At 50.1% G+C, this 27944-nt stretch overlaps 1 protein-coding gene across 5 annotated transcripts in view; it reads right to left on the reverse strand.

The window, feature by feature from the left end:
* LOC118794080 (rho GTPase-activating protein 23-like) overlaps nucleotides 1–27944 on the reverse strand; it is a 79540-nt gene that overhangs the window by 26135 nt on the left and 25461 nt on the right. For 4 of the 5 annotated variants that reach the window (XM_036552225.1, XM_036552226.1, XM_036552222.1 and 1 more), the window contains exon 2: nucleotides 4504–4680. In XM_036552225.1, the coding sequence (XP_036408118.1) occupies nucleotides 4504–4680 (177 nt within the window). Of the gene's footprint in view, nucleotides 1–4503; nucleotides 4681–11920; nucleotides 12032–27944 lie in introns of those variants that run through there. The other variant, XM_036552223.1, reaches the window with a different exon arrangement.

Raw genomic sequence — 27944 nt, forward strand, 5'->3', positions numbered from 1 at the left:
GGCTTGCTGTGCAGGTGTACTGCCCAAAATGAGGCAAAACAGGGATGAGAGAAATGATGGGTATTTCACAGTTATTACTACAGCTTTTACGTCATCATTAATCTAAAACGGGTAACACTGTTATTATGATTCTATATCCAGTAACTGTAACTTGAAATAATTCTTGAAAAAAAAAATGAATCCAGTATGTGTTTGAAGATGAATCATGAGGAAACTGTTTAGCTGGACACACTGGACACATAGAAAATCAATGACTCTTACAGGGTGTTATAAAACCTTAGTTCCTCCAGCCATGGGCTTTGTTTTCTCACAGAACAAGCCATGGTGCCTTACAACAGCCCAGAGGAAACTGTGACAGTCTTTAATAGCCAGGTAAGACTCCACTAGCTTGTAAGTGGGTGTTAAGACAATAAAAGAAACAATGAGACCTCCATGGAGTGGTGGTGCACCACAGTGTTTAAATTGGTAGACTTAAATACAACAGCCCACTTGGTGGTTTCTGTCATGATTCTAGTTGTATATGTGGGGATACACAAACAAGCAACATCCCTAAGGAAAAGAAGTACAGATTCCACACACTCTCCCAACAAATGTACAGAAATGTTATAACAACTCTTACAGAGGCAGGGCCAAAAAAAATGCAAACCGTTACAAAAGGCAGTGACAAGAGTAAAGGGCAGCCATTGGGACAAAGTCCAAAAGCACAGTGCCTTTTATTCTCAGCAGTTAACCACCCGATTCAATTCACCACTGCCTTCCAAACCAATTAAACCTCCTGACTTTCTCAATGATTCAAAGAGAGCTGGAGAATCTGCCTGACCACATCCCTCCAGGACCTAGATGGGTTACAGTGAGACTTCAGTGGAGTCTTATCCTCATACTTTTTGGTCAAAATACTGGAAGTGACTTTATTTGGAAGGGATACACAGGTTCCTGCCAATAAATGAGTATATTGTAGACAAAAAGCTTTTAAGAATGCTTCCAACTTCAAACACTGACCTGATAGACTATGATGTCAGGATATCAAGTCCCCATAATTATGAATAGGTTAATATGGGTATATGAGTGTGTCCTGATTCGTGAGGTCCTGTTACCTAAGGCACCACAGCAACTACTCCAGAAATGAGAGTGAAAGCAAGGGAATACACATATAGAGAGTGACAGAGAGACCGAGGGGAACCCTCAGAACTGTGAGTGTTACACAGCAAAAAAAAGTCTAAATTCAACACTGTAAGCATTCATTTAACTCTGTTGTGTCTTTATTGCTACATTTTTACACTTATAGTGTTGAATTAACACTATTGATTTTGCTGTGTATTGTCGCTGTGGAAGTTCAGTTTACTTGTTACCTACTCTCTGGTATTTTAGTGTGATGTTTTGTGCAGAAAACACGCAACAATCAATCGACAAAGATTTTATTTGTTTTGATTTAGACGTTAAAGAGTTTTTGCCTCAAATAATGTCCATTGTGATAACTCTTCTGGTCAATAATCTTATTACTTCTGAGTTAGCCAACGTGTGGCATGTGGATTCTTATTTTAAATATTTCATATTTATCTGTTGTTAGTGTAGCCAGTGTTGCTTTACATCTTTTGCGAGGAAGTGAAGTCTTTAAGCTGGAACACCAGCAAAAATTTTAGGTGGTAAGTTCAGCTGTACCACTCAGTGTCCACTGCGTAGACTTTAAGCATGTATGACAGCTAAATAAAACTGAAACAAATAGCCTACATCAGATGCACAGAATCCTCACAATGACACTCTGCATGAAGTCAGGTAAAGAGCACAGAGAAGCAGACACCATACATGGATGCAGGAGGAAATTTCAAAATCCCAACTTTAGCCACTGTTGGTGAGCGGTGAGCTCCAGCAAGAAGGCTTGCAGACTGCTTTTTTCACTGTAATGTTGCCTCATTTGGATATAACCAAAACGGGAACTACTGTCTACTTAAGGGCTTTTTTGGAAATCTCATTTCACCTGCCCTCAAAAATCTAGGAATTTCATGCTTTTTTTATATATTTTATACATCTTCAAATAATTAACCATGCAGGTCACTAACAGGATACATCCAAGCGACCCAAGAAGTGTATAAATAGCGGATTTCAAACAAACAGTTGTCTCTCGTTGACTTTGCCAGCAGAGGGCAGAACAGAGCATACCTGAGGAAGTAATACAATGGCATTGGGTGGAAATAAAACAGTGGCCACTAAAAGCAACACTGCAACCGCAGACACTGAGCAAACAATGCTTTATAAAAGCATAAGGGAAAAAAGCGCCAGCACTGCCGATTGGCGCTGCAAACTGGGAGTGGGAGACAGACTGAGACTGAGGGCAGAGACTAGCAGAGCTGCCCCATCACACACCTTTCCACAAGGACAGCGGTTTTCCTACCTGCGACTAAGACGACCATGTAGTTTTACACCTTACCTACGTAAGTGTGAGACGGCACCCTTCGCGCTGGCTGAAATAAGAGGAATCCAACTGAAGCACACAGTTTTTTTCAATAAGTTCATTGGCCTTTGGCAACAGCAGATACTTCTCTGCAGGTGCCTCTGAACATTAACTGGGGTGGGGTGAGTTAATGGGGGCCTTCTCTCCACAGCAACACAACTGTCACATGTAAACCAGGTTGTCATGATGTACGGTGACAATAAGGTCTGTGGTCGGCAGCGTAGCATAATAATAATGAGCAGGACTTGCAACTGAAAGGTTGCCGGCTCAATTCCCCACTGGGGCATTGCTGCTGTAGCCCTGGACAAGGTATTTAACCCAGAACTGCCTCAGTAAATATCCAGCTGTATAAATGGGTAACATGTAAAAAATTGTAACCTATGTAAGTCTCTCTGGATAAGAGCATCTGTTAAATGATGAATAATGTTAATGTTAATGTCTGCCCTACACAGGCCTGAGCACAGCACCACCAAGAGGTCCACGCTCACACGCATGATTATGGGACTTGAGTGGCGTCAAGGACGGCGGTCACACACACACACACACACACACACACACACACACACACACACATGCAGGCACACGGGACGCAGCTGACTGGGCAGTTTGGGCTGAGGGACCGGGGCTTTGGGCTTCGCTGACCGGGCTCATTCCTGCCGGCGCAGACAATGGCAGGGGTTTAGGGGGAGAGAAAGGGACGCTGGCGGCACCAGAATGAAGCCGCAGCCGCCCCTCTGGCCGCCGCCGCCACCACCAGGGACGGTGCTTTGGGGGAGGGGGGAGGGGAGCCCCCTCATCCCTCAGTCTTCCTCTCCCCACGCTGGTACGTGGCCAAGGGCAGCCCTTGCACACAAACTCACCAGAGAGCTAACCCCCTCGGTAATGTGGCTGATACGAGATCCTTCTGAGTAAATCTCACTGAAAGCCTTCCAGGGTTCTGCCTGTTTTTTTTTACAGCTGAACCTCTACCGTGAACTCTAAAGTACAAGGACAGATAAGACAGAAATCTATGGGGGAGAGATGTTTCTCAAAAGAAGGGGATGAAATGATGTAATCTGGCACTTAAAATGGATGCTGCTGCGCAGTACTGAAGGTCTAGGCTGTCACCTGTGATTAACGTGCCTTTGGTCCACTAAGCTTTCTTATATAAAGTGCACCTTCTCTGATGTGGCATGAAATATACACAACTATATAAAAATAATAATTTTAATATTGAATCAAAAGTAAAAAAAAATCAATAGGAACTGAGTTGTGATAGAGTACACTGACATTTTGTTAGCTGTGAAGTCTGGGAATTGAACTTTCCATTTTCCATTCTTAGGACGTATATCACTGTCTTCCTTTTTTGCTTCAGGTTCGAAGTTATACATTTTCCACAATTTGGGGCCTTGGGGAGGTGGCTGAATGAGAGGGGAATGTCAGATCTGTCTGATTCTTTTGAGAGAGCAGTGGAACTGAGACAGTACTGAAGTGAGGGCCCCCCCCTCAGTCTGCCAGAGTGCTGGTACAGCCTGGCTCCATGCTCCCGGTACCAGGCTGTCACAATGGAGCCTACCGACCTGGCCCCTGGCATAGCTGGTGAAGGCGGAGATTGAGAAAGGGGATCCTGTCTCTACAGGCTGTGAATTACCCTCTTTCATGTATGCAGCCTCACAGGTCCCCCTGAATCCTTCTTAATGCCCATGCGCCTAACACCCCGCTGCCTGTAACTCACCCCTGCAATCACGGCCATTCAGCTCATTTCTTCTGTATTGCTGAAATACTCCATTTGGAAGCCATTGCTGGCACGTTTTAGGTTAAAACTTGTTCATAACCCACAAAAACATACTGTCGCAGCCTGAGCAGTTGAGCCCCTCAGCAAATAAAGTACAAGTAAACAGAGCAACCCTCCTTCCGGCCATTAGGCTAGGTCTCTCTCCTCTGATATAGGGCAGACCAGATTCCTGTCACAGGCCACAGTTCCCATCATAACTCCTCTACATGGCTGACCCCACTGAGGCTCTGCCTCACCCCACCCCCACTCTCCGATTGGCTAGCGTTTCGACCAGACTCACCTTGAGGTGCAGGGCGGACTCCGGCGGGTACACGATGAAGTGGCGCAGCGTGAAGCCGAAGCCCTGCGAGTTCTTGTGCAGGACCACAGTGCGCGGGCCCTGCCAGGCCACGCCCTCGCCCGACGCCGGCCGCGTGTTCTCGTTGGATGCCGAAATCCCATCTCTCCGCCCTTTTGCCTGCAACACAGAAGGGAGACCCCGTGAGGCCTGAGGCACCCGCATCGCTCTCTCTCTCTCCGGGTCACTGCTGATCGCGCCAGGTACAGCGAGAGACGCCACCGCTGCTTGTTTCTGGCTCGGCCGGAGCCCGGTTCCCCTCTCAGGACGGGCTTCTATTTTTGGGCCATTATGGAAACAATAATGAGGAAAGACTCCCTCTGAGGTGACTTAATTCACACCGTCCGAGCCCCAGGGGCAGCGTGGCATTCGTGAGTCACTTCCTCCCCCTCAGGAATGTCCAGGGAGGCTATTTTCAGTCCCGGCTGCAGACCTGAGACAATCGGGGATGATCGACAACCAGGCAGCGGTGAACAACAATGGGGTATAAAAATACATAGACGGCCTGGTCTGGAATGGCAGCGTCTAGACTCGGCGGAGGACGGGAGCACCTGAACGCGGCCTCAGGAATGCACAGATCGAGGTCATCCGAAACAATCAGGCACATCCTGAGCACCCAGCACCACTAGGCCTGCCACACATGGACCAGGCACACAGCTACTGAAACGGGCCTGGCAAGCCTGCATCCATACCGTGAAGACGGGGAGTCTGCACTTGCCTTGTACATGAGACATTTCCGAGCCAGAGTAAAAGCACAGCAATGGAGCAATGGAGTCACCGTGCTGATGAGGCCACCCTGGCAGGCACACGCGAGAACTGGCAACCTCCCTGTCCCACATCTGCCAACCACACGCAAAGAGGTGGGGGGGGGGGCTTTCTGACACCACGCTCATTCTGATAATGATTCACGTTTTCACCACAGGGAGGAAACATCCATTTCACAGTAGTTGTACTTGTTTGTTGGACTGTCAGTTTTTTTGAAATTTGGTGTCCTTGTGTGAAGGTTATGTCTGAGAGCAAACGGACAGGGTTTTGAAACAGTGGAGCGGATAAGACCTTGTGTCCCATTCAAGTGGGGGAACAGGCAAACTCCGTCAGCACGCAAACGGCAAGGCCATGTGGTCACACAGCTGGCAACATCTGGCCGGGAGAGAACACCCCCGAAACGGCGCACCCTCGCCTCCCAGGCTTCCTGCCCCCCACCCACACATTCACTGACCTCGAAGGCCCTACCGCACAACAACAGGAAGTGGCAGGCTCGAGGCAGGAAGTGCTGAACAGGGGGGTCACCGGCCATTCTGAGATTACTGGGCCTCTAAAAATAGGCTTGTGTGGAAGCAAGGGGGAGCTTTCCAGCACAGTCACTTTTCCCCACAATGCAGTTGTCTCTCTTTCCTTCATGCTCTCCCCCTCCATTACCGCCATGACACCACCCACTGCTGTCCTCTTCCTCCCCCATATGACTGGACTCTAAGCCAGTTCCTGTTGTCAGTGAGTCCTTCTGCCCCTTCCACCTCTCTCCCTCTCTCTCCACACCTGTCCTCTCCATGCTTCAGATACTGATGACATAACCTCTCCCCATTCCACACAGCCCAGAGCACCACAAACACCTTCGCAAGTGCTTTCAACTTCCACTGGGGCTCAGTAACTGACAAAAAGAGCAGGAATGACAGAGGTGGAAAAAAAAAACGAGAGAAAACAATAGTGAAAGAGCTTGTGTGAATTCCAGAGACGGAGCCGTTCGCCACGGACATGTCGGGACACACGCCGCGAGGGCCTGGTAGAGGCGGAGAGACGGAAGAATGGGGAGCGGAGAGAGGGAAGGAGGGCAGACGTGAACAGAAAGCAATGCAAACGGGGAAAGCGGGGGGGCCAGCCTGGGACAAGCTCCAACACGACAGTTTCGACCACACGGTCCCTCCCGGCGCTGGGACTGCCAACCCTGTCATTACTCTCCACAGACGGAACTGGGGTTTCTGCACAGGCCTCGGGCCTAAACGGGCCACCCCCACAAGTGCCCCCCCCCAACCCCCTGCCAGGTCTACGTGTATCAGTCTACTTTCTTCTGTGGCCATGTATCCCCCTTGTATATGTGTACATGTAGCTCCCCACTCCTCTCTCTGAGCGCCGGCCTCTCCACACTGGCTCTGTGCCCCCGTGTGTAAGGAGAGGAACTGCTCTGAGGTCTCAGCAACTCCACACAAAAGAACCACAAACACAGCATTCCTTTTTAAAATGGCAGGCCCATTCGGAGGACACGCTGGCCACTTTTACTTCATACTGCACATGCAACATGAAGATATGAAGCAGAATTCAAACAGGAATACAGCAAAAGATATTGTAATATATGGCAATTTTAAAAACATGAGTATATTGATATTCTTTCTACTTTACATACTTAATTCTACAAGCAGTCTAAAAGCACAACATTAGCTGCCATACATGTCATTAAAAGCAAATCTTTTTGATGTGTCAGCAAATTAATAGCAAATCTGTGTCTTTTGTTAAGAACAACCACATATAACATAAACCAGGCTCTAAATAAGCATATACAGACAGCTCTCACCATGGGTGGAACAGCCACACATACATTTGGGTTTCAAAGCCCTGACGGCTAACTTAATTATGTGGCAGAAGGTTTTCCTGGTCTGTGGTTAAAGAGGAGGCTGGATGGTTTAGACACTGTCTACTCAGATAAGCCTGGCCTACAGATCCAGGCCTCGGCACAGAGAGGAGATATAATGCATCGCTATCACACATAACGCTGTCCTTATGCAGGGAGGGAGAACTGGGTAATATCGTAAGGCTTTCAAACTCAAAACCTCACCAGCCTTTACACCCACCCCCCTCCCAGTTACTACAGAGCAGGGCAATCACTGAAGAGGCAATGGAAAGCACCGCACCGCTCTCATTGCGCAGACTCAATACTGTTTTGTTATTATAGTCATTTAAAGCTCACGCTACTAATCTTTCACTGTAACTTCCAAGTGCCTAAAATTTGGCACATCTACGCTTCTAATTCTGAAGATGAATGCTCCTTTCACAAACAGGGAATCCACGTGCTACACCCCCCCCCCCCCGAATCTAAACATCAAAACACCTTTTATATCTGTAAAACCTTTAATGAGAAATTATGTCAGATTAAAGGTTATGCAGCCATAAGGAGTATGCTATTCTGTAATAATATTATGGTGACGATAGCTTCACCTTCCAATCAAAGGAAAATCAACTGATGTTTTCTAAAACCCCAATAATTTGCTAACCTTTGAGTTCTGATAACCTGTTTATCCTTTGTAGGCCGAGATAACAATGTAAACACAAAAGGAAAACTATTTTTGATGCCAACAACACATCACCATCATGACCCACAGGCTTCCCAACACGTGGCATTTACACATAATATATTTGCATTTGTATTACATATACACTGTTCCAGTCTAGTTATTCCTGGCTTGGAAACAAGCAATGAATAGTCGTGTCAGAAAACAAAAAAAAAAAACAAAAGCAGCACAAGGCAGCCTCCCAACACACAAACATGGAGTATCTCTCCTGAACCCCTGTGGCTGTCCTTGAGGCTTCATTGAGTACTGCTGCCATAGAGAAGCTTGTCTGTCCAATCAACACAGAAAGTCCATTAAGTTAGACTCCACTTAGTGATCACTTGAATTCTCCCATCCTACTCATTCATTCTGCATCAAACCCAGAGGACCTATTGGTTAGTACCAGGAGGTGAACTAGGCCTCCCCTGCTAAATCTTCACACAGACCAGAGAGAAAACACACACATACACACACACACACACACACACACACAAACACACACACTCTCTCTCTCTCAGATAATGCCTTTCCTCTCCTCCACAGTCTGTCTTTCAGCCTTCACATAATGTTCAAGACAAGCTCAGCAGATTATGCTGTTTATCACACCTACATGATCCTCTCAGTGCTAACATGTGAGGCACTGCTGTCAGTTAGCTTCTCCCCCAGTGGGGGCTTCCCACCTGCGCCATACTACTCTGCACACTTCCAGTCAACGCTCTCCAAAAAAAAACCTGCCGAACGACAGCCGGGAGGAGAAGATGCGCTCGGTGACAGCCGAGGGAACCGGTTCCCCCTGGGGCCCTGTAGCGTCACGCCCTTCCTCACACCGGCTCCTTCCCAACCGGGATTCCTCCTCGCATTCCTGCGGTAGGCATTTCACCGGCGCATGAGAGCAAACACACACCATGGCGAGAGGGCGCGGGTGAGAAATGCCCCGAATACTGCAGGCCCTACAGGACACCCCACCCCCAGCAGCCTTCACACACACACACACGCGAACACATAGCACCTTCCCCGGTGCAATCGGCAGACCCACCAAACTCCAAACCAGGGCGATAACCACCATTTCTAAATCTGGCTTCATCTTAACATCTGACCACGCCACAGAGATACAGAGTCACAGGTTTTCACCAGTTTCTGCTTCAGCAAAGGCAGAGTGTCCAGACATACCGACCCCCCCCCCCCCATTTCCCTGCTCCACCCCCCCACTGAGCCGTCAGGTGACCCCACTCCACAGTCCACCATTAACAGACTCCCCACAGCTCGATGCACACACTTCAATACCATCGCGTGTCTCAGCTCAGGGGGCCTGCCGAGGTGCTCGGCTGAAGCCGTCAAACACGAGCAAAGCGCAAAGCGTCTCTGACACGCCGCGCGGTCTGCAGCGCGGCGGCTAGTCCCTTCCTCTTCACTAGTCAACGGGAGCCCTCCGGGGCCTTTACATAAGCGCAGTCACGAGAGGAAGCGCCCGCCGAGGGCAGACGCAGACACGCGTCAGACACGGCGCTCTAATGACACACAGCGCAAAAGAAATAACACGCCACGCAAACACCGGCTGAAAGAAAGCACAGACAGCTGACCTATCTTCTCCCCTTTGCCGCACACTCCACTTATAAGGCCGGCAGATAAAAGAATCCTTCCCTTATAATGGCGACAAACCAAATCAAAAACAATAAAAATACGATACCAACTGCTAATAAGCACAAATCTGTGCAAGCAAGTATAAAATAGACCAGTGCGGCAGTGTAGCATAGTGGTCAGGATCAGGACTCGGAACCAAAAGGTTGCCGGTTTGATTCCCCGCTGGGGCACTGCTGCTGTACCTTTGGGCAAGGTACATAAACCAGAATTGCTCAGTAAACATCCTATGTAAAAAAATGCAGTAAGTTGCATGTAAGTTGCTCTTGATAAAAGCGTCTGCTAAATGCCAATTATGTAATGTAATGTAATAATAAATTTGCACCCAATCATAAAGTGCTGGAGGGGCAGCCTCTTACCCTGTGCTGGTGGCAGTGGTGCGGGTCCCTCCTGGGGACGCCCCGGCGAGACGGTCCTGCGGTGGACGCGCAACGGAGCACCGCCAGCCAGATGCAGCGCGGCTCAGGGGCGCTGCAGTCCACCCCCACGGGGCTCTCGAAGCTCCACTCCGTGCCCGCCGGCGCGGGGTACGGGGGCACGGCCCCCGGCGGCAAGCGCGGCTCGCGCGCCATCGACTGCCCCGCCGCCCGCATGCCGAGTCTAACGAAATCACTGCAGGAGGCCGGCCCTCGCAGCCCGGGTCATGACACTGTCGGCGCGACCGTGTGCAAACCGTAACAATGGGGCAGTGACATAAAGATGTATGTACGCAAAGGTCTGTTCCTCCCGGGGCGGCCGAATATCGTCAAGCAGCAAATGACAGAGTTCAGATTCTGCTTTTTTTTCCTTTTTCCTTCTGATGGAAAAGCCGCAGACTGTGTTGACTTTAGTCCCACATGTTCCACATCTGCCCCTTACCCCACAGCCCCCCGGCCGCCCTGCGGGCAATATGCGCTTCCGTGGTAACCCGCGTCAGGCACACGAAACTGGCAGCCCCGGTGGGCTACTGCGTGCGCTCCCCTGTGCCGACGCCCTGTCCCGCGATCCTGGCTGCCACCGTCATAGCTCTGGAGCGAGAGGCCTTCGAAGGCAGGCGGCGAGAAGCCGCCACTGTAGCAGGTCCCCTTTGGACCAGCAGCCACCTCGGTGGCAGGAGCGGCCGGCGTGTCCCTGTTTGGTCCTGTTCGGAGCGCCCGGAGGATGACTGTGACGCTTAGGGTCCAGGGTTTTCCACACTACGTCAGTCTGTCAAGCCCTCGCAAACACAGCTGCCATGGTGTGGCAGTGTGATAACCAAACACCCTCTCCCTCTCTCCCTCCTTCCCTCTCTTTTCTCTGCACCTCCCTTCTATGGTCCTTCCAGCTTTTCCAGCGGTTCAATGACCTTCCCTCCTCTAACCGGCTTATCCGACTACCCCTCTCTCTCCCTCTTTCTCTCTCTGTCTCTTTCTCTCTCCTTCCCTTCCCTTCTTCCTCCTCTTCCCAACACTCAGGACTCCTCTTCCATCCAGTCAGTCACCACGGGTTTCCACTACATCACCAAATCGATCCAGTGCTTGCAAATCCACTTTAAAAAAAAAATAAATAAATAAATCAAAGGCCAGAGGTGCACATGCTGAATTCATTACACAAATCCAAATCAAGTTTTTCCTGAAAGATAAAGTGTTGAAAACACCCCCAGGCAGCGGTGGCGGTGGCGGCGGCCGTGGCAGCAGCAGCAGCGAAGCTCTCTGCTTTTGACACCTGTACGCCGAGCAGAGAGAGAGAGCAGCGGTGTGCGCGCACGAGGAAGACAGAGAGAGAGAGACGGACGCACCGGCACTGCTCCCAACTCCACTGAGCAACCCTCCCCAGAGAGAGAGGAAAAAAAAAAAAACTAAAGAGTCAGATTTCAAACACAGGGGAACACGCACACTCCCCGGTCCCTCTGTTCTCTCGCCTTGCTCTCTCTATCTCTCTGTCCCTCTCTTTCTCTCTCGCTCTCTGTGTTTCGCCCTCTCCACAGTCAGTGCACAGCCGCTATGCCCCCCCACCCCCAGCCCACCCCCCACACCCCCCTTGCTGTTGGGGCTGTCAGGGCTGACGCTGGCAGTGGCAGTGAAAGAGCAGAGGAGAGAAGAGAGATCTGGGGATAATGCATCAGGGACACCAACACAGCGGTGGCACAGCGGGGACACTAGTGCTGCTTTCTCTAGACTGAAGCAGTTTCTACAGGCTCTCAGCTTCCTACAGCCTTACACAACACAAACTTATAACAGCCAAATGAAACAAAACACGGCCTGACCCCTGTCCCTGCCCCTGGGCACCTTCATGGCAGCAACGTCCCCGCGTTTGGCTGCCACTCCACGTGCGTAACTCAGTACATTCTTTCAGCATTACTACTACTACAGGTTTGCTCTCCACCCCCACCCCAATTTAACACACACACACACATCTCCACAAACAGATAGCAGAGCTCTCACCAAACAGCCAAGGCTCCAGGGTTTTCGTGAAAGGGGCAGCCAAGTCAACATCCTATCCCAGGTGCTTCATTTCGATGAAAGAACTCTTCTCTCCCGAGAGAGGAGACCTCAGCTCTGAGCCGCCGTTATCAATGAGGTCTGACTGGTTTTCACCTGCCGCTCGGAAACCGTGGCCTGTGTCAACTTGTACGCTAATCCTCTCTCTCTCTCACACACACACACGCGCACGCACCCACACACACACACACACACACACGCACACACACACACACACATACACACATACACACACGTGCGCACTGATTGGATACTCAGACTCACTATGGTAGGAGGAGGAGACTATCGACAAGCAGATTGAGTCACACATGTATATAAATACTCATGCCATGTAATTACGCGCACATAAAACACGAGGGCCGCGTTTGGGACGGGCTCTCTTCAGTCTGCGGTGAGGCATCCCTGAAATCGGGGGTTTGGGCTCTGAGACGCTGCCAAAGTGAACCGCCCACGACAGCCTGCCAGATCGCCAAGATGCGCTTTACTCCAGAGGAGAAGGAGCGAGAGGGGCTGCCGTGTTAGAGATACCGCGTGTCACTGTGCCGGGTTGGGAGGCAGGGGGGTAAGGCTGTGCATTTTCTTGCCCTCAAAACTGATTCAGTATCAGCTTATGCACTCCAAATTGTAGGCTTAATGATTCTGTGTAGTGTGGACACTGATCTGAGATCAGCTCTTTGGAAATTTACATTATTTGCATTTAGCAGACGCTCTTACCCAGAGCAACTAGCATAGGTTATAATTTCTACATATTACACATTTATACAGTTGGATATTCACTGAGGCAATTCTGGGGTAAGTACCTTGCCAAAGGGTACAGCAGGAATGCCCCAGCAGGGAACTGAACCTGCAACCTTTCGGTTATAAGTCCTGATCATTAACGCTATGCGAAATTGCCGCCTATCAACACCAGAAGGGTGTGTCACTGTGTCACCGAGTGAGCGACATCATCAAACAGAGCCAGACTGTATGTTTGATTGGTCTTTCCTGGGTGAAAGCTCTCAGCCCTCACTATGATGCCTGGTATTATAGCCCTTCTTACCTTCAGTAATTCAACTTAGAGCAGAGTGCACCAAACACTCACACTGACCGCTCATTGTTTCAGTCAATGTGATAATCAACACAACCATTCAAAGCAGACACCCTGTAACATGAAGGAAAGAGAGGTGAACTGGCATGCCTTCAGAACAATGTGACACTACTACGCCATAACAGGACAGTGTCCCAGCGCTGACTGCAGTCACCCTTTCACAGGGAGAAGCATGCTATGTGGGACATCGGAGTGGGTGGGTGGGTGGGGGGGGGGGGGGGGTGTAGAATTGGATGGGGTCAGCACAGAGTGAATGAAATCAAATGAAAATAAGAGTTTGTCCTCAGTCATGGAGGCATCCTACGGGCGGGAACAAAAGAATCGCTTTTGGCTTCAATCTCTCTCTTTCTGTCCCTCTCTCTCTCTCTCTCTCTCTCTCTCTCTCTCTGTCTCGCAAATGCACAAATAACATGTTACAAAAAGAACAAGAGGGGGGAAAAAATCCAACAAAAGACCATGGGAGAGAAGAGAGAGAGAGAGAGAGAGAGAGAGAGAGAGAAGAGAGAGCGCGAGAGAGAGAGAGAGAGAGAGAGAAAGGGGGAGGGTTGAATTACAGTTTAAACAGGGGTGACAAACAGCCGAGGGGAGTGACAAAGCTGGGCCCTCAGCTAACCCATCCTGCATTCTGATTGGCTCACGCAGGTCCACACGTGCGCCCAGGTAAAGTGTGAAAGACTTACAGGGGGGCAGAGCTGAGATTCATGGTGGACCCCCATTACCTCCACTGCATGATCAAATAGCAATTCCCAATCAGTGTGTGAATGCCTGTGGGACACAAATCAAACCAGATTGGGTTGCAGTTTGGCACACTTCTGGCTGTGTCCCAAATCGCAGCCTAGCATAGTGTATACTGTATCCTAGCATAACCTACTGTAACTTAGCGTACTTTATACGCTGTATGTGCAGCGTAATACAAACTCTAAATCATTTAATACACATAAATAAGTATGCAAGAATGCATTATATTTCAGCTCTGTCATAATTCTAAATGAACAAAATGATGACCTTAGCTACAGTAGGGGCTTTCCAGCTAGCTACAGTACAGTTTGCTCATAATAAATTCTACAACAACCATGTTAAGTTACATGACACTAAGTCAAAACATCTGCTAGCATAATACCGTCCACAAATGTAATAGATGATAAATAGTGGTTCGGTTGTTTGCTACCTGCTGCTCAGACTACAGACCACAGTTGTCTGCCATTTTTTCCCACTCTGAACTCCAAGAAAGCTCTAACCCTTTTACTTTGGAATGGATTCTGGGATTGGAAACATGGAACACTTCCTCCATAATGCAGGCAGGAAGAGTTTCAGCCAACGCACCTTTATATGTCCGGGGACTGAAGTATCTGTAAAACCTGGATACTTTCAAACATACTACACTATCCACACTATCTGGTGTGAATGTACTAGACAGTCAAACATACCTGATAAGCAAACTACATAGTAGGCTACTGTGCAGTTTGGGACACAGCCATTTGGTAGTCTGGTACACATACCATTTTATCTGTCTACTCCTTCTATTATCCCCAAGCTCTGCTCTTTAACCCCCCCAAACACACACGTGCACGCACGCACGCACGCACACACACACACACACACACACACTTGGAGCCTGTAGAAGTTTTTCCTTTGCTTTGCTTACTTTTTCCAGTACATTTCATCCTCCCACTCCCCACCCCCATCCACCCCCCGCACTTTCATTCCCTTGAAGAAATGGAATCAAAGCCTACATGCCGCTAATCTCCAGCCAGGTAACATGCTGCCAAATAACCCACTCCCCCCCCCCCCCCCCCCCAACAAAAGGGGCCCTGCCACGCGCGTGCTAGCGAGCAGGTCGACTGCAGCAGACAGATTAGCTCTCAGATATGCCCTAATCCCTTTTATAGTCCCGCCGACACCACCGTGGAGCAGATTAACACATGCAGATATAGCACCCCCACCCATCTTTTTCCACTCCATGACAAAAACCAAAACAGCTCTTTTTCACAACAGAGAGGAAGGCTGCCAACGTTGGCTGGAGGTGTGGAGCTACAGCAGCGCCATCTGCCATTCATCTTACACTGCTGACTGCTGCATCCGCAGGGTCACGGCCCTCCTCAGAATACCCCAAACCACACCCCACCCTAAAACATGTCCCGTTAACAACCACAAAACACTCCATTAGTGACTGCAAAACACCCCCTGCTGATGATCCCAAAACACATCCCACTGGTCATCCCAAGACACTCCCCCCCACAACAGACCCCAACAGACCCCACTAATGGCCCCCCAAAAAAAGCCATATTGATAACCCCAAAACTCCCCATTGGTAACCCCAAAACCGCATCTCAAATGCACTTGAGAGCGAAGCACAGCCCATGTGACCTGCATCCCACTGGGACTGTGCTGAGCAGGAGGGCAGATTACAGCAGGGCCTCTCTTTAAACGAAGACACGCAGTTTCCGCCCCTGTCCGTGCGAGCCAGGGACACCAACAGTGACACCAACAGTGACACCAACAGTGACACAGGTTGCTCTTTAAAGCACCCTGGGCCCCCTCGCCACGTGGTAACCGTGCCTCCCTCAGGTCACCCTGCCCGGCACAGATGTTCTACGGTCGGGACTCCATCTTGTTGGCTCAGCTGTCACCTCACAAAGCAAGAGCTGCTGAATCAGCACTTAATCAACACGAGAGACAGAGGGGCCCGGTGGGAAGATTTAAAGTGTCACACGAGTACCGCTGAACCTGTTTCAGGCCCGATCTGCACACTTAAGCAACACGTGTCAATGGCGACGAGAGGGAGGAGCCTAGTTCAAAACAGTGCGCCTTCCCCCTGAGACTTAGTTTTACAGGTTCATAGTCTATAGCGATGTGTGCAGAAGGTAAGGCCTTCTTCATCTGAGGACAGCAGGACAGAGACTTGTCAACTAGACAGCAACAGAATAGGGAGAGAAAGAGGGGGGAGATGAGGTCAGTGTGAAGGAGGAGAGAGAAGGGAGGGTGAAGTCTTTGTAAAAGAGGACAGAGACAGGAAGAGAGGGGAGGTGAGGTCTGTGTGAGGGAGCAGAGAGGGGACAGTGTGAGTAACACACAGGAGCGTGGAGGGAATAGAGCGCTCTCTTGTTCAGCTGGATGACATGCTGACAGGGACACAGAGGCGCTACACAAACACAGCAGAGCTGACAATGGTGCCGCTGGCGCTGCGGAACAATGGGGCACGTGGACTGGATCAGCACCGGGCCCAGAGACACCCGCCGTCGCCCACTGACACACACACACACGCACCCACTGACACACACACACACACACACACACACACTCACATGCACACACACACACACGCACCCACACACGCACCCACACACGCACACACACACGCACCCACTGACACACGCACATGCGCACACGCACACACACGCGCGCACACACACACACACACACACTCACACATACCCACTGACACACACACACACACACACACACACACACACACACACACACACACACTCACACACACTCACACGCACCCACTGACACACACACACACACACGCACACACACACACACACACACACACAGGCAAATACATATCCACGAATACACAAAATCAACATCTACCAACATGCACACAAACATCTTCCCTCAGTTGCTGTTTGATACTGTGGTTAAATTCTTTAATATTTCCACTCTGTGCTTTTCCTAAGGGCCAAATGCAGCCCAGCCAACTAGACAATGCAGAGGTTAGGGCTACACACGTCCGTTTTGGATTACTAACAGCCTAACAGTTAAAACAATGACTACGCTCGGCCCTATAAACATGTTTGGATATTTCATTCATGGAAACACTGCGCAGACAACAATGGAGTGTTTCTTATGGACACAGAGAAACAGGCTAAAATCAGAGGTGTGGCCCCGTGGAGCAATAGGAAAGTGCGCCAGGGCATAGAGAGAGAGAGAGAGAGAGAGAGAGAGAGAGAGAGAGAGAGAGAGAGAGAGAGAGAGAGAGAGAGAGAGAGAGAGAGAGAGAGAGAGAGAGAGAGAGAGGTGTGGCCTCCCCTGGACAGGATGGGGAGGGACTCTCTTGTCACTGTGCAGATAAGTGACATATTCCAGGGAGTCCACAGCAAACAAACCTTGCTCCCCTCACAGTCTCTTCTGGATGTGGGTTTCCAGGGAATGCCCACATTAAAGACAGCAATCTGCTGTTTAAAAAAAAAAAAAAGCCAGAACTTTTCCCAATTGTTCACAGATGGGACAGCACAAGTGAAACAGAGGGGCCTGGGCAGGATCACTGCTTCTGAGTTTACATTTACACCTGTTCAGCAGGGCATAACACTGGGGCCTATTGTTTAAGGGCTAGGGCGGGCGGTCTGGCACCCCAACTGGCTCCACCCACAGGGACACCGTCCTGTCTTTGCCCCTTTTTTTTTTTTTTTTTTTTTTTTTTTTTTTTTGCTGAGGCAGAAAATCTGGCAAGGGAGGTTCCTGAGCTTCTGGCTCCCAGGGTGCGACACCTCCCCTAGCCACACACACACAGACACACATGTAAGCACACACATGCACTCACTGGGGCTGACCTGCTCTACAAACACATACAGTCACGCCTAACAGGTCCACCAGGCTGCAGTCTGCCTGTCTGATGAAACCCTTTCCAGATGGGGGCTCCACAGCCACAAGCTGAACAGTCGAACTGACCTGGGGGAGCCAATCTGACCTAATGACCTACCCGAGAATGGAGAGTTTGTGGAACCAAATCTCATGAGAACAGAGGGACTGACCGCGTCCACTTGCCATATGAGCGCAGCATTAAGTAAACAAGAGAGAACCAGGCTCCTCTGTTTTAGAGACTGCAGAGTTCCATGCCCAAAGGGTTTTAGTGGCAATGCAGTGACACAAGACCTTTTCACACTTCACGTTTTTCACATTATTGTCATTTAGCAGACGCTCTTATCCAGAGCAACTTACACAGGTTACAGTTACACATGTTATCCATTTATACAGCTGGATATTTACTGAGGCAATTCTGGGTTAAGTACCCTAGCCTAAGGGTTGAGCAGCAATGCCCTAATGGGGATTTGAACCGGCAATCTTTCAGTTACAAGCCCTGTTCCTTACCACTATGCTACACTGCTGCCCAGCCTTGCAATGTGCACACCTGCAATCTGCTGTGGGCCAGGTCAGCCAGTCTCCAATACCGGGTCACCAGGGCTGTGTCAGTTCCCAATGCCACACTAGTCAATCACCACAGACAGAGAGTGGGACTGCACCAGTGCTGATTACAGCGGTCAGCCCAGAGACACTAGAAAGCGCACGGCAGTCTAGACAGACATTAACGCTAGCCGGCATCGCAGATCCTATAAAATCGACCAAGTGGATAAAAAAGAGCAGGCTTGTTAAGCAGGTTTATTTTAAACTTAATCCCCTGTAAACCCCTGACCCACAGAAGCACGCATGCCCCCTACGCTTCCTCAGCTAGGTGGGTGCAGTTTCCAGCCACTAGAGGGCAGCGCTACCATACTGCACAGTGACAAACCTATGCTCACTGAACAGGATGGCTTCAGTGGAACTGCTCAAACCAAATCAAGACACAAAAAAGAGATGTTTGATGTTTCAGGAGGACATAAAGAGGACTGTTGGGTTTTGACATGAAATACATCACAGTCTACACACCTGTCTTAAGCTAAGCCTGGGTTATGAGTGCCCCTTCCTCCCACAGCTGAGCAGACTTGGGTGGCCCCCGAAACATGAGATCAAACACGAGATCAAAACACAAGCCATTTCACTTCAGGTACTGTGAGAGAACATGTTAAATGTGCTGTTACCAAATCAATGTGCCGCCAGCGCTGGCCTTCCCCATAGATCTCTAGCACACTCGCTCAAGAGAAGGACCCTCCCAAAAGCAGAGCAGGGGCCTCACCCTTTAAGAAACTTGCCCTGTAGAGACTGATAACGCACCCTGTAGAGAGTATGAGAAACTCACCCTGCGCAGACTCCAAAAAACTCACCCTGCAGACAGTGTGAGAATCTCTCCCTGCAGACACTGTGAGAAACGTGTCCTGTGCGGACAGAAATTTGAACTTTAGAGACTGTGGAAAAACTTGCCCTGCTCTCTCAAAGAACAACACTCTCCCTGTGCTGCCATAAAGGCTCTCACCAGCATCAGTGCAATCAGCCAGTCTAAGCGTCAGGCCAGAAAGTGTTGCACTGTTGCACTGTTACCCATACCCGCAGATTTCATCATCAGATTTCATCAGATTACCTCTGCGTGAATTCATCATCACAGCTTCTGAATCAGAGAAAGAGCAGGAGGTATAGTAACCCTATGAGTATGTTTCAGTGTGTATCCATCACACCACCATCATCTCAAGGACCTCCCTCCCGAACCATCAAGTCATACAACCTGTAACTCCCCCAAAACAGGAGAAAGGTTGGTTGAGAGGCAGGAGAGAGAGACCAGGAGGAGAGGTGGAAAGACAAAGAAGAGGATAAAGTGAACAGAGCTGAGACCTGGAAAGAGAAAGAGAGGCAGAAAGGGAGAGAAGAGATAGGCAATGAAATATTGTAACACTGCACACGCTACACTCATTTAGGTCTAAAAATAAGCTGAACATCAAGCTTAACTTGGCAGCGCACACACTGAAATTAAAAGCACGCAGGGCATTCTATGCCATAAAGAGGATTACACAAATCAATCTGCCAACTGAAATATGGCTAAAAATATTTGAGTTGCCCTTTCAACCAATTACCCTATACGGCAGCAGAGCGGTGGGTCTGCCCACAAAGCGAGACTTTGCTAAATGTCACAGACACAAGTATTCAAGAGAAATCCTCCATGCAGAGTTCTCCAGAAAAACATTCTCCATGTGGTGCAGTGTAAGCGTAATATCTATGCCAATTACTAATTAACATTTAAAAGGGCCCGTAAAATCAGGATTCCCCTAAAACACAGCAAGATCCGCTACTGCCATGAGGAGGCGTTGATATGCCAAGAGCGGAGTCATCAAAACCATCACCTCGACCGGAGGGGCCCTCAGTTAACCTCATATGAGTTCCAGAAGCCACAGGACAACACCATACAGACAGACCAAATCCAGTCAACCAAATTACAACACTTAATGGGACATTACATAAAAGCAAAGCTGAGCAGTAATGGGCAGCAGCCCACCGCAACAGACTACCTGGCCCCAATGAAAGACAATAAGCAAAGTGACACGATGGCACAATGCTGGATACAGTTTAGGAAGAGCAGGCCAGAGAGGCCCAGCTGGCAGCCCCGAGAGGACATGCTGTGCTCCCACTGTAGCACCCCGGAGAGCGAGACAGAACCGCACTTCATCGAACAAGGTGAAAAGTACACTCAATCAAACAGACAGGCCCACAATGCCCCGCCACAAAAAGAGGCAATGCTGCACCCAGCCAGTGAAGGAACAGAGGCGTGCTGTGATGCCACAGAGTGCCGGACAGAGAGGGGGACAGCGCGTATGACACATAACGCAAAAACTTTCTGCCCTCACTTAGACGTGAGATTTTTTTTAGGCCTTTTTCAGTGGTTAGTTTTTAAGGAAATGTTGGTTTTACACACTTTGTCGCGTCTTATGTTATATTTAGAGCCTTTTATCACTTGGTTCCTTGTATGTGTAATTTCGTGTGCGTGCTTGAGTAATACCCGTTTATTTTTACCATTTCGATGAAGTGAAGTAACGGGATGGACTGAGAGAGAAAGAGGAAGAGTAGGGAGAGCAGGGAGGCCCCGGTCAGACAGCCGAAGGAACAAAGAAACAAAAACCGAGTGGAAAAGAAATGACGGCACACAAAGCGGGGTGACATAACGCTGGGAGAGAAGGAAGAAAAAAAAGCATGGTGCAGAGGGAGATATAGATAGCGCACACAAAACCCCCAGAAGAGGCCTTGGAAAGCCATTTCCTCGCTGGGCTGCCCCCTCTCTTCGCCGGGATCTTAAGTATAACCCAGCATGTGGCTGAATTCCTCTTCTGGCTGCACCAACGCCCACATGACTGTGGTGAGAGATGCAGGCAGCGTTTTTTTCCCCCCAGCCCTAACTGCAGCCGGAGCCGCGGGGAGAGATGGTATGCAGCCCTCGTGGAAACCTTTCAGGCCATTCAGGGCGTCCCCGTTGCAAGACCCGCGCGCCTCTGCAGGATGTACAGCAAACATAAAGGCCTCTCACCCAACCTGCTGATGCTGTACCTGAATAGTCCTGATCGTGTGCCACAGAAATTTTCATCGCTACTTGCCCTAGCAGTAAACAGCACATAGAAGACCCCCCCCCCCCTTTCTGCTCGGGCTTTGCATTGGCTGGTCTATGAGTTTGTCGGACTGGTAAGCAGGAAGAGAGGGTGAAACAGACCCGCAGTATACCAGTCTCACAGCAGCTGAGCCTAAGCAGAAAACGTTTATGTGAGGCTGGGTGTGTCTTTCAGAGGAACAGAACTTCACGGATTCACTCCGTCTACATCCATGGACCATCTCTCAGGGAAGGTGTGAGAAAACGTGTGTAAAAGGGTGTGTGAAAGGATGAATGACAGTGTGTCTTGAGGTGTGCGAAAGAGTGAGTGAGAAAGCCTGAAGGTGTGTGATTGGCTGTGTTAGAGGGTGAACGAGAATATGTCCTAAGCTGAGTGAAAGGGTGAGCGAGAGATGTACATCTTTCTGTGTATGTGCGGGTGGGCAAGAGGAGGGCATCTCTCCCACACTGGGGCTGACTGAATGAGGCCAGTACAGAGACTCCTGCAGTCACACACTCTCTCACACGTCACTCACAGCCAGCCACCGAGTAAACACGTCTACCCCCTCTGCCCACTCTCTCACCCTCACCTGAAGCACACACACGCGCGCACACACACACACACATACACACGCCAATGTGCTGAGCTCCTACGTGTGTTCATTCCTCAAAGGACAGACCCAGCCTTTCAGCATGGGCGAGCACTCATCCATTTATCATTACCTACATTTTTAAACAGTACGCCAAAAAAAACCCAGGGCCTAGTACACACTGCTCCGGTTATAATCGAACCAGGCTGCTATTCACCAAGCAGTAACTGAACAGAGTTGATAGGGCTCGTTTAAAAAGAGGACGTGAGAACTCTCCAGCACAGTGTTTGTCAATGATCACTGGGCTGTAGTTACTGAAGCGCTGTGGTTGTCTGAAGAGGTAAACTGAGCCGGCAGACTCAGACACTTCACTTGGAGGGTTTTCCATGGCAGGAAAAGCATCCTAATTGACCTATTTCCACTGAGCTGTGTAATTGTTCTGAGCTAAAAATACAGTTTCAAATTTCCAGGCAAAAAACCTTTTCAGTTTTTCCCTTCGCTTTTGTTTTTCCACATGGCTGCAGCTGCCTCTGATGCCGCCCGGTCACGCTCAACCCGTCACCCAGACGACCACCCCGCTGGCCCCTCCGTCACCCCCGACGACCGTCACCGGGTGCCCACCTGTTAACCACATCCTCTTCTGCGGTCGTCCTGTTGACACTCTCCCGCCCCTCCTGCCCACTCAGTACGGGGCCATCATCTGGGCCCCACCGCCAGCCAATCACAGGTCACGTGTCATTCTGCCTGACCAAACGTGTCAGAAGGGAGCCAGGAACCTCAGACTGCATCACGCCTGCCCTCTCCCCACAGGCTGACCGGGCAGCCTGCCGTCCCGGCCCGAGGGGGACAGGGGCATTGCGTCTCTGCGACCGCTTCCTCTCTCTGAGGGATGCCGATGTGGTCGCTGGGACAGAGGTGACACCGTGCTGTGATGACAGTCAAGTCCAGGCTGACCACGCTGCGCCACAGGGCTGCCCACTTCACCCTCCCATCCCAAAGCGTGCCACATGTGTCTTATAACCAGAGGAAGTGTGAGGGAACAGCTCAGTGTGACTCAACAGCTTCTGTATGCTGTACAGGGCCTCCCCGGTCAAGGTGCCACTATGCCTGTCTCCACTGTAATAAACAAATGTAGAGAAATCAGTGATCTAGCCTTTCACTAGCCATTCCACACAGCAAGGCAGTCCAGCAACAAAAGACGTTCCCACATTCTCCCCAACACCCCCCCTGACTCTCCCACCTCCCATTCCCAGGGAAGCTACAGAAACAACAGATATATGGGAGCAGGGACCATGTGAGAGCAATCTAACACTGAGGCCAATGAGAATGCTCCTGCCCTGGAGTCCTGCCTGTAACTGGGCCCAAAATGACACATGGGGGCTCCAATCCCTTGCCTCCTCTGCCTGCCACGCCCCTTGCAATGTGGTGATAAAAACAGCCGGGCTCTCGTACTCAGTCGAGTGTGTGAAAAGTGACCTTTTGGAGCAGCGGAAGGCCTTGCGCAGATCCAATTAAAGAGGACGCTTTGCTCTATTAAGTGCAATTCAGCTGGGAGCGAGAGGCTCTTCAGCACAAGCAGGGCCTAGAGACTGCAAGCAGCGGGAGCGTGGTAGAGTACATCTGTGTGTGTGTGTGAGAGAGAGAGAGAGAGAGGGAGAGAGCAGGAACAGTGTGGTAGAATGAGACTGTGTGTGTGTGTGTGTGTGTGTGTGTGTGTGTGTGTGTGTGTGAGTGAGTGAGTGAGAGAGAGAGAAAGAGAGAGAGAGGGATAGAGAGCAGGGACAGTATGGTAGAAAGAGACCATGTGCATTAGTGGGTAACAGGGGCCTTATGATGTGGCAGAGTGACTGCTGGTCTGAGCAGCGCTCTCTCCCCACGCTCTACCTCACCCTCACTCTCTGCGCATCTCCACAGCTGGCTCCCATTCCCAGGGAGCGCGGTCCTCGCATCACTCAGCACGGCTGACATCAGGCGGCAACCATCCACAGGAACTCGGCACTCAGCTCTCGCCTCTCTGACCTTTCCGATTCGCACACCGTTTCAATCTCTCCTCTCGTGCGGCGCTGCCGCCTGCCCCGGTGACATCCGCACGGATACTAAAAGTGCCCTGTGGCCAGGTGGCCTTGTCGCTCTGAAAAACGACTTGCTTACTTTAAGCGTCAACATCCGGCTCTCTGTATGCGTTCCACCTAAACAGAGGATGACGACACGGCATACATTCCTCCGTGTGTCTGCATGTAGCGGGTGGGGGGGGGGGGATTTGAGGGCCGGATCACTGTTTAACTCACTTAAACCCACTTAAAGAGGCTTTTTTTTCTCGGCTGCAGGGTTTTCGGGCAGCGACTCTGTGGCGGGGAGCTTTTCCCCAGACCGCAGGGCTCCGGCCCCAGCCCAGCCGCGCCCCGCCCTCCCCAGTCTGGGCCCAGTGCCGGGCTGCCGGGGCTGCCGCGTATTGCTAATGTCAGCAATTACCAGGAGAAAATTACAAGTTAGGGCTGTGGATGACGTTTTCCGCGGCGATCCCACGCCTCAGCCGCTCTGACTGAAACCCTGCAGGCTGAGTGAGCCTGGAACAGACCACAAGCTGAGGGGGGGGTGGGGGTGGGGGTGAGGGAGAGAGGTGGGGGCAATGGCATCATTTACCACTGCTGTGCAAAAAAGGGCAGAACAAACCGCTATCACCCCCCCCAGTCGCCCTCTGATGACCTCCCGTCTGTAACATTTCCTCCAGGAGCTCGAACCCTCTCCACGCAGTATCAATGAAACATTTCAGAGCTGTCAGACTGGCATTTAGGGCAGACTATACCAGCAGCCACAAGCCATTCACCAAAACCAACCTTTCTAGCCTAGGGTCACTTTCACACCTCTGAAAACAAGAGGAAGTAGGTCAGCAAATGCGGACAGAGAAAAAGTTTTCATTTCTGTGACTGATATTTATTCTATGCATTTCATTACCCCAGTATTTATATTGGTGTTGTAATTAATGTTGTAATTGCTTATTAACGACCCTGCATTCATAATTCTGCACTTTTGTATCATGCCGATAAAGCATATTTGCATTGGACAAGTGATAAAGCTAACAGAGAGAAAGGAAGAGTGTCTGAGATCAGAGAGAGAGAGAAAGCAGGAGAGAGGCTGAGAGCAGGTCCAGCCAAGGGCACAGAGAGAGAGAGAGAGAGAGAGAGAGACAGGCAGAAGAGCAGAAGAGGAAACATGGGGGGAAAGAAGGGAAGAGCAGGGATGAAGGGGGGGGGGGGGGGGGAAGGATACATGGTCACGACACTGCTCCGCGGATGGGGGCAGGGATGGAGAGGGAGAGAGAGAGAGACGAGAAAACAGAGAGAGCCTATTCCGTCTGAGCCGCGCCCACGTCCCATTCATCCCCTGTGTGTGGGAAAGGAATGATGGAGAAGCTCGCCATGAGTCCACACAGAGGAAAAAAATGGAAAAATTTAACCTTTCCCACTGCCAGGCCTCTCACTCTCCTAATGCCATCCCAAAGAAGCTCTCTCCACAAGGGAAATCAGTCTACTTCACCACCACACCCCACCCCCCACCCCCCCCACTTCAGCCTGGCACATCTTTGGATGGATAAGAATCTCTCTGGACAACGGTGGTGGCAGACTTGTATGTACCACACATGGTAAACTGGGGTTATCGTTCTGGTCAAACTGCACATGCAGCCCTAACAAAATAAATATTAATTACAGTAATGCAGTACCTGACAACAGTGATTTAGGAGCAAAGGACTGAGCCAATTTATGGTTGTCAGGATTCCTACATGACACACTTAGCAGTGGTTACCTATCCAGAGTAGAAAATCAAAGTCAAATAAAAGAAAGGGGATGAAGTATCTAAGAGGCAGACAGGCATTCTCATTCAGACTCACAAAATGCAGTAAACTGTTATTCCTTCATTTGAGTGGCCCTTGCCCCTCCCTGAGACAGAGATGGCACACAGATAGGTTCGCTCTGCATGTTTGGCAGACACAGATATCGGCACATGCTATCTCCAGCGGGACAGTGAGACACTTCCTGTTGATGCTGACACTACATCCCTGGGCCCGAACTGTGTTTGCGAGTTTGTGAATGTGTTACTGAGGGTGTGCAAGGGTGAAAGAAGGAGCAGGAATATCTGTATGTGTTTGTGTGCGTGTGTTTCAGGTTGTGTGTATGTGTGTCTATGTGAAAGATCACATCTCCATTGTATAACCGAGCATGGGTTACCATCATGATTTGATGGTTCTCCAGTTAAGAGGCACAGTCAGAGCAAGGGGCCACTTCTAAAGTTATACATATGCACAAGTTTAAAGGCGCGCACGCACACACACACACACACACACACACACACACACACACACACACACAAACGTCCAAGACACACAATCTTACCAACAGGAACATCGACTAAGCTCTAGTCCAGGAGGGACATAATCTAACAGGCTCTTTATACCAATAACACACTCAGACTTATATGTTAAATTTGCTTCACTGTAATTAGTTTTATTGGGTGGTTAAATGCCCCAGAGAAATGAAAAAGTGAAGACACTGTGGCCTTCCTGACCCAAGGTTGAGTAACCTTACGTAGATGGATGTGCCATTAATGGCAATACTTTACAGAAGTAAAAAAAAAAAGGGAAGTCCAGTCCAAGTGACAGGTATGCTTTTGCTGGGCATGGTTTCCTCTGACACGCTACTGCTGAATTGCAGACCCATGGACACCGCAGGGTCTGAGAGATGAGGTAAACTTATTAAAGCACCAGACAGAGAGCAGACCCAATGCTACGACAGGAGCGCGCACGGGTCACTGTGAGGGCTCCTTTTCACAGAGATCTTTCCATCACCTCCCCTAACAGACACAGAAATGCAACACGACTCGCTCGCCCCACGACACAGCACAACCTTCTTCCTCCAACGCTGACATGTTTGCATGTGGACCGTGACTCTCTTCGGGATCTTGGTGCTGGCCTGCCGCTCGTCCTTAGTGACTTTTTCCCACACGAGAAGTTTAAACAGGTGGTCGTACAAGGTGAGACAGAAGCTGCCTTTGCTATGGTGTGCTGGCCAGCCCCTCCACACCGCAGACCTGTCCTAGAACCGACTCTTGGATTAGAGCCACGGGGTGCCCTGCGGACTCTTTGTTTTAGTCCTGGATGTCACTTCGGTGAGGCCCCCCACGGCGTACAACTGGCTCCGAGAGGACGCTGGCCGGGTGACGAGGGACGCGTGAGTCATATGGGGAGTGTCACTCCCCCCCTCTGGGGACAGGAACCTGGTGCGGACACACCTATGAGACAATGAGACTCTCTCTCTCCATTACTGACAGCAACAGACACAGGGGCTGGGCTCAGAAGTTCACAAAAAAAAAAATAGACCCGCACGAAAATAAACCACAAAACAGGGAAAAAGAGAGAAACGGCAGACCTACCACCCACTTTTTTTCCCCTCTTCCATTTCCTGCCTTCACGCTTGTCCCTATATGGTCGCTGTGCCAGGCGCTCCCCAAGGTGCTTTTGAGCGATGACCGGTTTTATGGTGAAAGGGACCTCGGCTCAGCGATGAGGCGAACGATGTGTTTGCGCTCTGAGGCTCCATTTCGACAGTGGGAGCGCGGGCAGAAACAATAACAGGGGACCTCATAAACTGCCGCTACCAAAACAAATACAGCCCTTGCAAAAGGGAAAGATAACACAGCACGTTGACTGACATCTGAGCGACTCCACCGTTTAAAAAAAAAAAAAAAAAAAAAAACCCTACACATCTGCTGGGGCCTCCGCAAATAGCACCGCTGTCTTAATGTTTTCATCATTTTTTGTGCCTTTAGTTGTTTCGGGTCAGGGACGACCAAATATGGAAGAAGTGAACAGATCAAAGCTGAGATGTTTTCGTGTGCTGCTCTGACTCAGGAGACAAGACCGAGAGAGACAGATGAAGACTGGGGAGATTGGGAAAGACACAGCTATTGAGAAACACGTGCTGAAATCACAATGAAAAGGACAGGGAGAAACAGAGTAAGAGGGTCAAACTGAAAGACTGAAACACTGCAATGTACTAAAAATTAGAA

This window comes from Megalops cyprinoides, chromosome 19 (assembly GCF_013368585.1).
Source record: "Megalops cyprinoides isolate fMegCyp1 chromosome 19, fMegCyp1.pri, whole genome shotgun sequence".
NCBI classification, from domain to species: domain Eukaryota; kingdom Metazoa; phylum Chordata; class Actinopteri; order Elopiformes; family Megalopidae; genus Megalops; species Megalops cyprinoides.